Raw genomic sequence first — 15,521 nt, forward strand, 5'->3', positions numbered from 1 at the left:
AAGTTAAATACAGTCGATGCATATATAGCTATATAATCCTGTCATAGGCGGATCATGGTGTGCTGTGCAACCAGCTAACCAGCAGACATACAGAAATATTCTGGATGCAAGCATGAAACGGAATTGAGGTGTGAGGAATCTTAGTCATATGCACACAGTGTGAATACAGTCACACAGCTGATAGGCGGATCAAAGAGCGTAAGGTTGATTGAACTCAAGGTCGAAAGGTCAGGTTTGTTTTTTGTTATCGTATACCACAGCATTGTTGAATACTTTATTCTGATGTGCTTGTAAGGCATTCTAGAGTGTGCATTATTTTCAGATAAATGGACAGTTGGAAAAGTTATTGTACACCAATTGTTTTTTGTTCCAGCAATAGGTGCCTTATTAACGTTTTAAATCAATGCACCAAGCGGACCTTACTTGTTACAAAGTGACAAAAAACGAAATCAACAACCACACATACAGAAATGTCTGGATGCGAAGGTGAAATTGTATTGAGGTGTGAGGAATCTTAGTCACACGCAGTGCATATACAATAAAACAGCTACTCGGTTGGGTTGATTGAACACAAAGGTCAAAAGGTCCGCTTGTTGTGTGTAGAAGCGCTTTTGATTTTTGTTATCATGCCAGTTAGTATTCTGACCTTCCATTTTGGTCCAAAAGTAATGGAAGGGAATCAATAGCAATTCTACAGAGCACACTGCACACTGGGCCTTAATGCTGTCTGTGAGGGCAACTATGCAACCGCAGACAGACCCGAGCAAAAGCATCTGCCAATTCAATCAGATATTATATGGTTTTCAAATTCAATTCTCAAAATGCATCAGGGTATTTTCCTAGAACGAGCTGCCACTTGCCGATGCAATAACGAGTATCCATTTGAAGGAAACGCATGTGCGTATTACACACACACACTAGCACGCGACACAGAGTGGTAGGTAGCCTAGTTAGGGTGGCAGGTAGCCTAGCGGTTAGAGCGTTGGGCCATTAACCGGGAGATGGCTAGAATCCCCAAGCTGATGTGTCCCTGAGCAAGACACTTAACCCTAATTGCTCCAGGGTCACTGTTGATAATAGCAGACCCTGGCTGTGACCCCACTCTCTGAGGGTGTTCCAGGGGGAGTTGGGATATGCAAAAAACACATTTCCAATTCAAACATGCGTATTAATACACACTTGTACATGAGTTAAATGTGTTTCCATCGCAAAAAAAGCGGATGCGATAAACAGCAAACTTGCCCAATCTGTTTTTGGTGCTTGCTTTCTAGACAACAGTGGACAGGGTAGGTGGACAGGGTAGGTCATGTCATGAGATATGGATAAGGTCAATATCATTTATATTTGATAATTGGCAGCCAAGCATTGATCATCATGTCACCAGCATTCAAATAATAACCTATCATCAATACTTATAGAAAATCCCCGTCCATCACTTAACCACCATAAAGTTTATCATAACTTATACTGAGTGTACAAAACATTAAGGATACCTGCTCTTTCCATGACACAGACTGACCAGGTGAATCCAGGTGAAAGCTATGATCCTTTATTGATGTCACTTGTAAATCCACTTCAATCAGTGTAGATGAAGGGGAGGAGACAGGTTAAAGAAGGATTTTTAAGCCTCAAGACAATTGAGACATGGATTGTGTAAATGTGCCATTCAGAGGGTGAATGGGCAAGACAAAAGAGTGAAGTGCCTTTGAATGGGGTATGGTAGTAGGTGCCAGGCGCACCGGCTTGCATCAAGAACTGTAACGCTGCTGGGCTTTTCATGCTCAACAGTTTCCCATGTGTATCAAGAATGGTCCACCACCCAAAGGACATCCATTCCCTGTGGAATGCTGTCGACATGAAATGAGGCTGTTCTGAGGGCAAAGGGGGTACAAAAAGATCCCACCATGTCGAACTAACAAATTGTGAAATGTATATGTTACAATGACACTATATGAAATTATACCGACACTTCATGTTTCCATCACACCTGTCACAATTTTTTTTAATGCATTACATGACTTAACTCGCATAAAAACTGTGGATGGAAAAGTGGTTAATGCTAGTGAGGCATCCTAAAATCAGGACCATTTCCACCCTAGAGTCTTCACCAATATGGTAGTTAATTACATGAATGGGGCTCCGATTAAAAAAGACTGACTGCGCTGTTGAACTCCACAGACATTCTCTGAGGAGCAGCTATACTGTTCAGTCATGTAACAGTTATATCAAAATGGTTTCTGTGGGCAACTATAAGCACATTTGTAGAACTTTTGCTACTCGTCTCCCTTTAAAAAATGTTTTTACTTAACTGGCCTTTTCTCACTAGCCTGGGAGGGGACGGCTTGGGGACGGATACATGACCTCGTATGATATGAGCTCCCAGATGGCCCTTGGGGACTGATTTGACACTGTGTGAGGCTAACGCAGAGTGACACCCATTCTGTTGGGGGTGGTGAAATGTGACCGGGGGCCACGCACTGAGGTGCTACGGCTGCTCTGACGGCCTTGCAGTCTGGGGGCCCTCTGGTTTGGACTGGTGTGTGTGCGTGTGTCTTGGATCTGCCTGTCTGTCTGTCTCTGTTTTTGTGTGCCTTTCCCATTTCATGTGCATGCTTTCATGTCTGTGTGCGTGTGCTCAAGAATGTGTGTGAAGGGTGTGTGGGAGCAAAGTGGATGTGACTATTGCGTATGTGAGGGGGTAAATTGTGTGTGAGCAAGTGTGTGATTGGGAGGAGGGTCTGTGAGCACTTGTATGATGAGGGTGAGGGTGCAAGGCGGCTGTCGAGGGTTTTAGAATGCGTGTGAATATGTGTAAGCATTGTATATGTGATCAGAATGTGGCCGTGAGGAGTGTAAGTGTGTGAGTGTGTGTGAGTGATCAGAAGGTGTGGTCCCGAAACAGTTAAGATATGTGCATGTGGGTTTAAGTGTGTGTGAATGACATTCTGAGCCTAGGGGTAGATTTTGGACCTGGGTGTGGATTTTGACGATGAGGTAGATTATGTGGCATTAGTTGACAGTGGCTGACTGAAGTGGAGTGAGAGACACAAAGGAACCACTCACTGAAACCCCCACAGGGGCGGAAACTTCACAGTTTGGCACGAGACACACAGCTGTCAGACACACCCCTCCCACCCTCCCTCCCCAAGCACAAGTCAAAGTCTGGGGGGGCAGGGGTCAAAACTCTCACTTTAGTGTTGGGGTCAATTCCAATCTACGTACATTCCAGTCCTTTCAGGAATAGCCCCATTCCACTGTGACGTCAGCATAAACAACATGCTGTCTGAGAAAGGTGAACGGTTGCTAGCCTGAAAAGCAATGACTCTCGGAAAATGACAAAAGTGAGCTATTGTGTGCCATATTTATTGCTTTGAATGCATAGGAAAATGTATAATATACACTACCGTTCAAAAGTTTGGGGTCACTTAGAAATGTCCTTGTTTTTTTAAAGAAAATCCATTTTTTGGTCCATTAAAATAATATCAAACTGATCACAAATACAGTGTCGACATTGTTAATGTTGTAAATGACTATTGTAGCTGGAAACGAGTGATTTTTTAATGGAATATCTACATAGGCGTACAGAGGCCCATCATTAGCAACCATCACTCCTGTGTTACAATGGCACGTTGTGTTAGCTAATCTAAGTTTATAATTTTAAAAGGCTAATTAATCATTAGAAAACACTTTTGCAATTATGTTAGCACAGCTGAAAACTGTTGTTCTGATTAAAGAAGCAATAAAACTGGCATTCTTTAGACTAGTTGAGTATCTGGAGCATCAGAATTTGTGGGTTCGATTACAGGCTCAAAATGGCCAGAAACAAATAACTTTCTGCTGAAACTCATCAGTCTATTCTTGTTCTCAGAAATGAAGGCTATTCCATGGAAGAAATTGCCAAGAAACTGAAGATCTCGTACAACGCTGTGTACTACTCCCTTCGCAGAACAGCGCAAACTGTCTCCAACCAGAATAGAAAGAGGAGTGGGAGGCCCCGGTGCACAACTGAGCAAGAGGACAAGTACATTAGAGTATCTAGTTTGAGAAACAGACGCCTCACAAGCCCTTAACTGGCAGCTTCATTAAATAATACCCGCAAAACACCAGTCTCAACATCAACGGTATCAGAGGCGACTCCGGGATGCTGGCCTTCTAGGCAGAGTTCCTCCGTCCAGTTTCTGTGTTCTTTTGCCCATCTTAATCTTTTCTATTTATTGACCAGTCTGAGATATGGCTTTTTCTTTGCAACTCTGCCTAGAAGGCCAGCATCCCGGAGTCGCCTCTTCATTGTTGACGTTGAGACTGGTGTTTTGTGGGTAACATTTAATGAAGCTGCCAGTTGAGGACTTCAGTTTCTTGGCAATTTCTCGCATGGAATAGCCTTCATTTCTCAGAACAAGAATAGACTGACGAGTTTCAGAAGAAAGGGGGCGGCAGGTAGCCTAGTGGTTAGAGTGTTGGACTAGCAACTGAAAGGTTGCAAGATCGAATCCCCAGGCGGACAAGTTAAAAATCTGTCGTTGCCCCTGAACAAGGCATTTAACCCACTAGGCCGTCACTGAAAATAAGAACTTGTTCTTAACTGACTTGCCTAGTTAAATAAAGGTATAATTTAAAAAAGGGCTTTGTTTCTGGCCATTTTGAGCCACAAATGCTGATGCTCCAGATACTCAACTAGTCTAAAGAATGCCAGTTTTATTTCTTCTTTAACTGTTTTCAGCTGTGCTAACATAATTGCAAAGGGTTTTCTAATGATCAATTAGCCTTTTTAAATGATCATCTTGGATTAGCTAACACAACGTGCCATTGGAACACAGGAGTGATGGTTGCCTATAATGGGCCTCTGTATGCCTATGTAGATATTCCATTAAAAATCACCCGTTTCCAGCTACAATAGTCGTTAACATTAACAATGTCTACACAGTATTTCTGATCAATTCGATGCTATTTTAATGGACAAAAAAAATTGCTTTTCTTTCAAAAACAAGGAAATGTCTAAGTGACCCCAAACTTTTGAACGGTAGTGTATAAGAATTTAGAAATAATAAATAGTTGTGATATATATTTTGCTTTCATCCGAGTTTAGTTTATAGCAGAAATGGCTCGCTCACTAACTAGCAACAAACTTCTTCGGCTGTCCCCATAGGAGAACCCTTTGAAGAACCCCTTTTGGTTCTATGTAGAACCCTTTTGGGTTCCACTGAGGGTTCTACCTGAACAAAAAGGGTTCTCCTATAGACCCTTTCCCAGTACACGACACATTGACGTCATGCACAGATGCGCGCGACTCTTGGCGGCAGTTAGAAATTCATCGCCATCTGCGCCCATAGCCTAGATTGAAGTTTTTATTATTTCTAAACAAAATAACTTTTTGGGGTTCTCATACGCTTACAATGATGTTATGAACAGCTTGAACAGTCACTAAGATTACATTTGTTTGTAATCTTAGCAAAATAACTATTTTGTATGCAGTTGTAGCAAAAGCTAGCAAAAGAGCCATTTTACTGGTTGAAGTTGAAGTGTTTTTTAAGCATTATGTAGTTATGTAGGCTCCCGAGTGGCACAGCGGTCTAAGACACTGCATCTCAGTGCTAGAGGCGTCACTACAGACCCTGGTTCGATTCCAGGCTGCATCACAACCGGCTATGAATGGGAGTCCCATAGGGCGGTGCACAATTGGCCGGGTGTCATCCGGTGTAGGCCGTCATTGTAAATAAGAATTTGTTCTTAAATGACTTGCCTAGTTAAATAAAAAAATATGAATAACATTTGCGATGATGACACAAACATTGTGTTAAGCAGGACATTCATAGGCTAATGTAACAAAAATATAAATGTATTTAATTTGACCATGGGAAAAAAGATACTACATAAAGACTGTACTACAGGTTAAATTGAATTGAGCCTCGACTTTCATTTCATCATATTTGAAACCAAGATTGAGGAACATCTTTTGTGGTAAAAGGGGGAGATGGGACCGCTTGTGTGAAACCGGGGTCACCCAAAAGGGGAAAGGAATCTTCCAGTAGAATTGGCTGGCATAGGGACCACGCCCAAATGTGCCCAAATGCCCGCCCTGTGCACCGCAGGTGCCCTCTCAGCCTTTAGTCAGATGGTCAATACAAGCTCTAATGGAGCGAGTACACCAAAGACAGATCTGCCAGTTAATTATATCATTAATTCCTAGGCTTCTCCAAGCTCCCCCTTGCACCCCCCTCTGAGATGGGGGGCTAGGCAGGGTTGGATGAGTATTCCCATCTGCTTAAAATTTGTATTTTATTTGTACTGATATTTTCTTAGAGTTATGTCTGTCTGAGATGTGGGTCGGTTAGGGTATTACCAAGATTCAGGACTTAGACTGAAGGCTTTGTAAGTCAAAGTAACATAAGTAACACAAGTCTTTTTTTAAAGCAAATCTGAGCTCAGATCAATAATGGCAACATGGAAACTTCATCACAGTTATCAATTGGGGGCAGCAGGTAGCCTAGTGGTTAGAGCGTTGGGCCAGTAACCAAAAGGTTGCTGGATTGAATCCCTGAGCTGACAACACAAAAATCTGTTGTTCTGCCCCTGAACAAGTCAGTTACCCCACTGTTCCCCGGTAGGCTGTCATTGTAAATAAGAACTTGTTCTTAACTGACTTGCCTAGTTAAATAAAATAAAAATATCAATGAGAGAAATGTAACGCTTCTACAGTTACGAGATACATATTAGAGGGCTTTGCAGCAAGCATTTAAATGACAGCCATTGGACTTGACTGTAAAATGTGTGGTGGTGATATTAGAACATCTCTCCCCTCCACCGGTTCAGAGCGAGAGCTTTTTCCAGGCAGGCCCATATGTCACCACGTCAATAATGCTTGTCAATTCAATCTGACAGCAGGGGAAGGGAAGCCATATTTCACTGGAGCCAATATCGCACAGCAGATGTGTGGATATAAATATATTTGAAGGGAGTGTGCACTCGACCATACCATAGTGGGTGGTGGTAGTAGCAGTGATCACCCACAATGGTCCTTTCTGTCCAGCTGGTGTGGGTACCAGTATGAAGGGGCCACACCCTGATTATTTCCCCCCATCGCCTTCCTGCAAAGGGGTGAGCACAGATGGAACACGAGTATTGCCAGGTCCCTCACTATCTGGTGGGTGGAGGCGGACGACCTGTGGGGCGTGGGCCCAAAGGGCTAGCAGGAGCCTCGGAGCTCCACCACTGTGTCCGAGCGTCTGGAAAAACGCTCCTGCGGCACGGCCATTCAGAGCCAATATGTAGAGCGCTGGCTAAAGCCACCTAGTGCGAGGCAGAATGGAGGCAGACGGCCAGGGACAGCCTGGAGGATAGTGCTATAGGCTGGAACATGCCAGAAGTGAGGCCTTCTGGTATGTTCCAGCGCACTGCTGCTTTCACACTCCACTATCAGCACTGAAGAGCGAGGTTATGGATTCTAACCTTTTTTCAGGGGGGCTGGCTCAGGGAACATGAAGCCATCCCTTTCCCCAAGGATAAAGCCATTAAAGATGGAGTACAATGTCTCCAATCCAACAGCCGATACGGGCTACCCCGGAAGAATACAGATGCAATCCGACCAGGGGCCGTGAGTTTGCATCAGCAGTTTTTCCCCTGCACACGTGATTTCACCTCCTCTGGCTGACCAGCGGGCCTTATCACGCTTCTTGCAGACACATTCTGGAGGGCACGGAGGGTCTCGGGAATAGGAATGAGATGGGGAATCTTCGGAATGGAGGAAGAAAGAAGTGACTATTATCTGATGCTCCCACTGAGCAGGTCAGCAGCGGGGAGAGATTTAGTTACACCCACCCCACCCCCCACTGTATCTCACTGTTGTGACGGCACTCTCCCCCATCTCTGCACACCCAATTTCACAGTTGGTATTCTCCAACTGTAAATGGGACTGCCTGTGGGGGGCTTTCTTCCACAACCCCCAACACACAGACACGCTCCCCCTCTACATTTTTCTAACTCTCAATAACATTCACAAATAGTATTGCGAACAGACCGCTTGGTTGGATCAGGTCAGGTTTGTTATCTACTAGGGAAATGTTCACCATGCCCTTCCCTGCAAAACATTGATCATCTGAGATTTATTTGTATTTTTATCATTGTCACATACACCAGATAAGTGCAGTGAAATGTGTTGTTTTACAGGGTCTAGATCATGGGAGATTTTATGACCACTGCGACTACACTGCCAGTCAGTAATATCAAATGGCTGTTCTTGAATTGCATTTAGTCTCATGTTCTCATTCTATACATGAATCTCCACCCCTAACAAAACAATAGGGTAAGAGGTGGAGTTTCTTTATTATAATCCTGCACTGAATATTTACTCTAACAGTGGTCAGAACGCCTGTTCAGCCCAGGCCTATCTAGTAGGACTACAGCTGAGAGCTGTGCCCATGGCAACCCGGTGAGTGGGAGGGAGTTCCCACAGAGACAGCTTGAGACACAAGAAATGTCTGCATCACCTTCCCTTGACGCAGAGAAGCAGATGGAGAAAGAGGGCCGGCACAGAAATGTGTGTGGATCACCACATAGATAGATTTGCAGCACCAAGGCTCCGTGATTTATCTTCACCAGTTGCCCTGAGCAGTTCAACCTCTGAGTCTATGAGGATTCATGACTTCCCTCAAATGGTTAACAACCTGCTTGTTGTTGTGAATGAGTGTTCTTGTGAAAGGGACTTAATGTAATTTACCATTGGTAAATAAGAGCAAAAGTATCAAATGTAATAATGATTATATTGCCTATCACATTAACAAATGTAGCCAATTGAATGGCTGATTGTCTACGATATAAAGAGTACACACTAATACATGAATTAAAACATAATAAACATCAATGAATCAATAAACATGAACTAATGCACACCCTACATAAGGTGAAAAAGATATTTCCTTCATACGTCAGATATAAGTGTTAACGTTTAGCATGGAAGGCAAAATTGACAAAATTACATCCACTGAAGTAGCATCCCCTCAAGAGCTCCTAGCCAAGGAGATTGTATGGTCCAAGCCACCTTTGCCACATTGGGCACTTCCCAAATATAACACCCTATTCCCTACATAGTGCACTACTTTTGACCAGAGCCCAATCAGTACCATAGGGGTACTATTACCTATTCATACTAGGCGGTGTCTGAGGAAGGCCTCAAATAATTGCCAAAGACTCTATCCACCCCAGTCATGGACTGTTCTCTCTGCTACCGTCCAGCAGGAGGTACCAGAGCATCAGGTCTCGGACCATCAGGCTCCAAGACAGCTTCTACCCTCAAGAAATAAGACTCTTGAACAGCTAAACAATGGCTGCCCACCCTCACCCACGGACTATCTGCACTGACTCTATGCACACCAACAGGTGTATACCCATACATTCACAAACACTGACACTGACACGCTTGCACACAAATGTTGCTGCTATAATTGTTATTAATTTATTTATATTATCTATCCTGCTACCAGTCATGTTTTTACCCCTGCTTACATGTACATATCATATCTACCTCTACTCCAGTATCCCTGCATATCGAAATTATGGTGCTGGCACTGACCCTGTATATAGCTTACATTCTCATATTTGTATTATTCGTTTTTTAAAACTTTATATTATTTAATCTTAACTTGATATTGAATAATGCATTTTTGGGAAAGAGCTTGCAAGTAAGTGTCTCACTGTTCTGTTTTACACCTGCTGTGTCCTGTGCACTTTGATTTGAGTTGGGACACAGCCATTGTTCCTAACAGCAGGAAGTGGTTTTCGAGCTCAAACATCAAGGTGCCCTCCAGACTGCCTGACCACAAGCTACAGATAAATCACTGCCCTCAACAATGTGGAACAATAGTGGGTGAGCCATCTATGACCTCTGTTACCATTCACTTTACAGAGAGGTCAGATGTCAGTGCAGCTGAGGGAAGTTCCTTTGAAGAAGGACTTCCACCCGGCCAACAGTCTCCACTGCTAATCTTTAAGAGAAGACTCTGACTAGCTGCTGTTTCGCACAATTGCACAGACGGACAAGGGGTGCCAGTGGGGGAGACAGTGACTGTCTGGCTAAGAAGAGGCTGGGATTCTTCCACACACAAATAAGTGGCTGCCCCTGACAAGAGAGGCACTGCGAGAGTGGAGCGTGGGCAGAGATTTACTGACATAAGAAATGCATCTGCGAGCTTGAGCCATCCCTCAGACTGTTTGAGAACAGAAAGAATGCCAGGCGTTCCGGAAAATACATCTCAGGAAAAGAGCTCTCTGGTGCATTAAGCAGACTAAACATTACAGAGTCTGCTATGTGATCTGTATAGTCCATAGGAAAGAGAAGCCCACACAACCAGACATCCAGGTCCTGTTCTGCACACGTCACTCTGCAAGTCCTTTCCTGCCTACGGGTGGAGACAGGGTCTGCTCGCGTGCCTTCCCTCCGCTCCCCACAGGCATGGCTCAGGGAGACACTGATAGGCCAGATCCTGCCCTCTGGGGAAATCGTCTGTCAACAACTCCAGTGTTTACCAATGCAGGGATACTGGGGATGTGGCACGACATGACAGAGATGCTGTGGAGAGTTGACGAATCAATCTGTCGGTTGGGGGCTGTGCTTAAGGGCATGGAAGGGGGTGGGGGTCTAGGGGAGAACCAGGGGGTCTGGCTGTATGGTGCATCATTCACACACAGCCACAGCACATTCCACACCCAGGTGCCTCCATAACAGGTCCCCTCAACAGCAACCGGATGGGCATCTGAGGGCTTTGGCATGAACCAGAGCATCTGTGTCATCTGTTGGTTTGCAGAGGTAGCCTTTCGCACGGGTGCTGGGAGTGGGTTAGCAGGCAAAGGGGGAGGGGGAGTCACAGCAGAGGGAAAAGTAGCAGCCGGATGGAAATGATGACATTTCAAGAGGAAATTGGAGATAGTTTGAGGGGGAGAAGGCGAGAGGCAATCTCTCAGAGACGAACCCTGCAAAACACATCAGGGTGCCCCAGATCCTGGGCTGCTATTTCTGGCCAGCGTGAGACGAGACAGCCTGTGCTTCTTGCTCCAAACTTTGACCTTTGTGAGGTCAATAAAGACACAAACAAACACACCTGACCCCAAGGTTGACATTATTGTATTGTATCGAAAACTAGTCAGGAGAAAAAAGGTCGCCGGGAGGCTGGAATTACGAGCCCTTTCAAATGCAGAACAGCTCTGTGTGTCTGCTGAAGTTTCCTGCTGTGTCACTGGTCCCGAATGCTACCAGTAAAACGAAAATCATATCAAGGTCAAGTAAAGGGTACGGTTGAGAGGCTCCTGCGGGACTCCCTGAAAAGAGATCAGCACACAGACTTTTCTGCCACCGTTCGTTACAATTTACACTTAAAACAACCAACCTTGACTAGTCAGGGATTGCAGCTTTCATAAAGAGAAAGGGATGGGGCGGGAGGGAGGAGTTGATGAGGGACAAAGAACTACAGGGTAATTAGTTTTGACCTCTCTGGAAGAGCGCTTTTCCATCTTTGTTAGTTTGGTGGGCGCGGAGGGGGCTTTCGTCTGGCAGCTGGTGGAGGACTTGTAGTGAAAGGGAGGGGTGAGACTTCTCGTGATCTGTGGCTGTGGGAAAGTTTCAGTGTTCAGAGTGTGTCTGAATGCGAGACAGAAAATTAATTCTAAGAGTCTCTGCTCTGCGAGTGAGAGAGCACCACAGATAGCTGAGCACGTTCAGACTCGGACAGTTAGCTCCAGTTCTGTCAGTGAGAAAAGAGTTTCAGCCCTGTAATGGGGGAAATATATGTTTAATTACTGTATTGGACTGACTCTGCTGTTGTGTTTGTTGATGTCTCTGTTGATGTGTCCTGTACATCTTGCTGGGCCATTAATGCAGATGACAACTACTTCTCAATTAATTTACCTGGTTCAAATGAGAAGGGAAAAAAAACATGCATCAGATACTGTTCCAAGTTTGTGTCTAAGAAAGTATTTCAATTCAGTGACAAAGTTCTCCGCTCTGAGTGGGAGGGGGAGGCTAGGATGATATTATCAACAACACTAGCTGTGCGTCATCCGAGGAGAAGGAGTCTGGGGGGGTTGTGTAAGCGCGGCGGCGCACTAACCAACAGGATCACAGCGAACAATGGATTTACTGTCAGGCTCCCTTCTCCCTTTCCACTCCTTTCCTCTAAGGGCTTTTAAAACACAACGCACGCTCTGAGGTACCAGGTATAACAGCCAGATCCAAGAGCAGGCTAAGCCACCTGAATCCCACAAGCTCGACTCGCATCGCGGTTCCTCATACAAATGGGAGGCAGCAACAACTTTAAAGAGAGCAATCTTGCCTCCGACTAATGTAAGATGCATCACAATGACAAGCACTGAGCATTTTATGTGACAACAAACTGAAATGTGTTGTGCGGGGATACCAAGTCACATACCAAGTGCTAGCTTTCAAACATTCAAGAGAAACACTTAGAGAAAGTCACTCTGTTCCCTCAGTCTCAGATATCTGGCTGTGATTCAATACTAGATGCTGATATAAAGTTGAGGGAGTATTAAAAATGCACACATTCTTATTTGAATCCAATGAGGAAACACGTACGAAACAGAAACAAAACGTAGCCATTTCTCACTGACGGGAATAGAAGGTGCTTTATGAACAGAAGTGAGGCTGGCATACCTTATAGTTCAGGGTGCTGGCCCAAGCTAGACAAAACCAGGCCAGCTAAAGTGCACACAGGGAAACGAATCTTACCCCCCTCTCATCATCCCAATAGACAGAGTTCCAGATGCTTTCCCATAATCCAGCAGGAGGCTCAGATCCGCTGCTGTAGCACTGGAACTAAAACTCGAGTTCATTGTCATATTTTTGGCCTTTCTAGGGAGTCTTTCCTAGCCACCGTGCTTCTACACCTGCATTCCTTGCTGTTTGGTGGTTTTAGGCTGTGTTTCTGTACAGCACTTTGAGATATCAGCTGATGTAAGAAGGGCTATATAAATAAATTTGATTTGGTTCACGTCGTCTACTCCCCACCTCCCCCCACGTAAGCTGATCACATTCTGAGAACCGGTAGTCTGTTCGGTTGAAGCCCAGAGCCTCAGCAACTTCAAGGTTGCAGTGATGGGACACAAGTGCATCAATGAGTCAATAAGACTGTAAGGCTTTGTGCTCAAACAATAGGAGAAGACGTGCAACCTTAAATATGACGAATGAAAGGCTGGACCCTTCTTAGTTGAAACATGATGTCTAGGTCTTCAACGTTCATAAAAAATCATACCGTAATGCTTGTATCTAATTCATTAACACACTGAATAGCCAGAAGTGACACGATTCCATCAAATGAGCTCTACTTCCATGGACACATAACATTCATAACTGATGGCAGTCAATCCATTGTTAGTGGGAGAAAATTGAATATAAACCCAGCATCTGCCTTTTGATGAAGAATCGAGGCCTGAAGGGATAGCTCCAATCTGTTGGAGTTGACCAGAGACTAGATAGTACCGACCCCGGCACCTGAGCCTGCTGAAGGGGGAGTAGGGTAGGTGATGGGGGGCTTTGTAATTCTACCGGCAGTCTACTCATCAGCTCTCCAACAGTGCCTCACATCTCATTTTCATTACCAATTCAGAATTCATTACCAAAATGTTAATTATCATTAATGTGGCCGTGGCATGATCTAGAAATTATTGGCAAAATGAGAAATGGTCTGCCGTGGCGTGTCAGTAACAGAAGTCGTGATCTCATGCTCCGTCTGCTCTGCATTCATTACATCTCTCACAAGGACATTTGGAGTCCAACTGGAGGATTAATTGGAGAGAGGGGGGAAGACGGACACCTCAGACATGACGTCCAGAGGGCAAGATTGGCTTGTTTTCGGCAAACCAGCCTAGGGATCAGAAATGGGGTGGGTGGTAGTGGGGGACTGAGGAGGGTGTACAATTTGAACACCTCCAGAGGCAATAGGGGACCTTTACGCCACAATTGGTGCCTATTATTGGTGGTAAAAAGGGCCTGGTTCCTGTGGTTATGTGAAAGTGTTTCCATGTTGTCAGGAAATTATAAAAATGGCTTGTTGAATAGCCTGTCTGTTTAATACCTCGATAAGAGAGAGGCATCATAAGCAACATTAGCCTTGTTGTATTTTCTATCCCAGAAGTGCTTCTCAGAGCCCAGCTATTGGGATATTTTCCAACCAAAAGGACTTTTCGCAATCTAAACATTTCTATATAACTCCAATTCCTTCTCTGTTGAAGCATAGTCCTGACATTAGCATTTCACTACTGTACCTTCTCCTATATTCACACATGAATAGCATTCAAATCAAATCTAACTCCCATCTAATTTTTGTCACATACAACGAATACAACCTTACCGTGAAATGCTTACTTACAAGCTCTTAACCAACAATGCAGTTTTAAGAAAATAGAGTTAAGAAAATATTCAATAAATAAACTAAAGTAAAAAAAAATAAAAAAAAGCTATAAAAAAAAGCAACACAATAAAATAACAATAATGATGCTATATAGTCGAGGTAATTTGAACATGTAGGTAGGGATAAAGTGACTATGCATAGATAATAAACAACGAGTAGCAGCAGTGTAAAAACGTTAGCGCAATGACTGGAAGTCTATGGTTGTTAGCAATTGCTCTAACACTAGTTAGCCACTTCCTTAAACTGCACATAGAGACATAAAAATGGTATCCACAAGTTCATCTGACTCTGGGAAAGTAGATAAAGGGCTTTCATTGCCAAAATCCCAAAGTATCCCTTTAAGAAATAAAACCTGCAGACCTACTAATGAGAACAGAATTAGCTCAACCCAAGCTAATTCTCCCGTGTGGATCAGTTGGTAGAGCATGCTGCTTACAACTTCAGGTTTGTGGGTGTGATTCCCACGGTGGACCAGTAGGTAAATGTAGGCACTCACTACTGTAATTGCTCTGGATTAGAGCGTCTACTAAAATGTAAATGTTAGTTACACTCATCCATATGTGAAGGCTAGGTTACTTCTAACAATTCTAGTTGAAATCCCCTTACCTCTTGCCCATGATGGTGGTGGCCAGGCCCATATTGGTCTTGTTGGGCTGCTTCTTGCGGCGGGTCAGCCTCTTCCGCCCAGGGGGGCCACTAGGTGGCTCTTCCGTGGAGGTTGGCTGGGCAGGGCTGCTGTTGCCGCTGCCACCCTTGCTGTTAAGGTCACGCAGCACGTCGTAGTTGATCTTGCTGGAGATCTTCTTCTGCTCCAGCATCTTCTCGATGGCCTCGCCCGCCGTACTGGCACGGATGGGCTCCCGCTTCTTGGACGTTTTCTTGGGCTGCAAGGGGAAGAGAGAGGGGGGAGAGTTGAGAAGATCTGGAGTGTGTTCATTAGTGCACACCATAGTAAACCGGAGCAAAATGTTTTGCAACGAAAACAAGTGTTTGTTATTGGACAAGTTCAGGTTAGTCCCTCCCCATTTCAGCCATTTGCTTACGTTTGGTTCCTAGTGAATACCCCCCTGATATGTCGGGAGGAATTTAAAATTGGTTGAATGAGTTCCA

General features: G+C 44.5%; 1 protein-coding gene across 3 annotated transcripts in view; it reads right to left on the minus strand.

Annotated features, from left to right (window-relative positions):
• The window catches only part of brf1b (BRF1 RNA polymerase III transcription initiation factor subunit b), a 127,301-nt gene that overhangs the window by 24,933 nt on the left and 86,847 nt on the right, over positions 1–15,521 (minus strand). For all 3 annotated transcript variants that reach the window (XM_021612195.2, XM_036985214.1, XM_036985215.1), the window contains one exon: positions 15,018–15,295. In XM_021612195.2, the coding sequence (XP_021467870.2) occupies positions 15,018–15,295 (278 nt within the window). The remainder of the gene's footprint in view (positions 1–15,017; positions 15,296–15,521) is intronic.

Source organism: Oncorhynchus mykiss, chromosome 8 (assembly GCF_013265735.2).
Source record: "Oncorhynchus mykiss isolate Arlee chromosome 8, USDA_OmykA_1.1, whole genome shotgun sequence".
NCBI classification, from domain to species: Eukaryota; Metazoa; Chordata; class Actinopteri; order Salmoniformes; family Salmonidae; genus Oncorhynchus; species Oncorhynchus mykiss.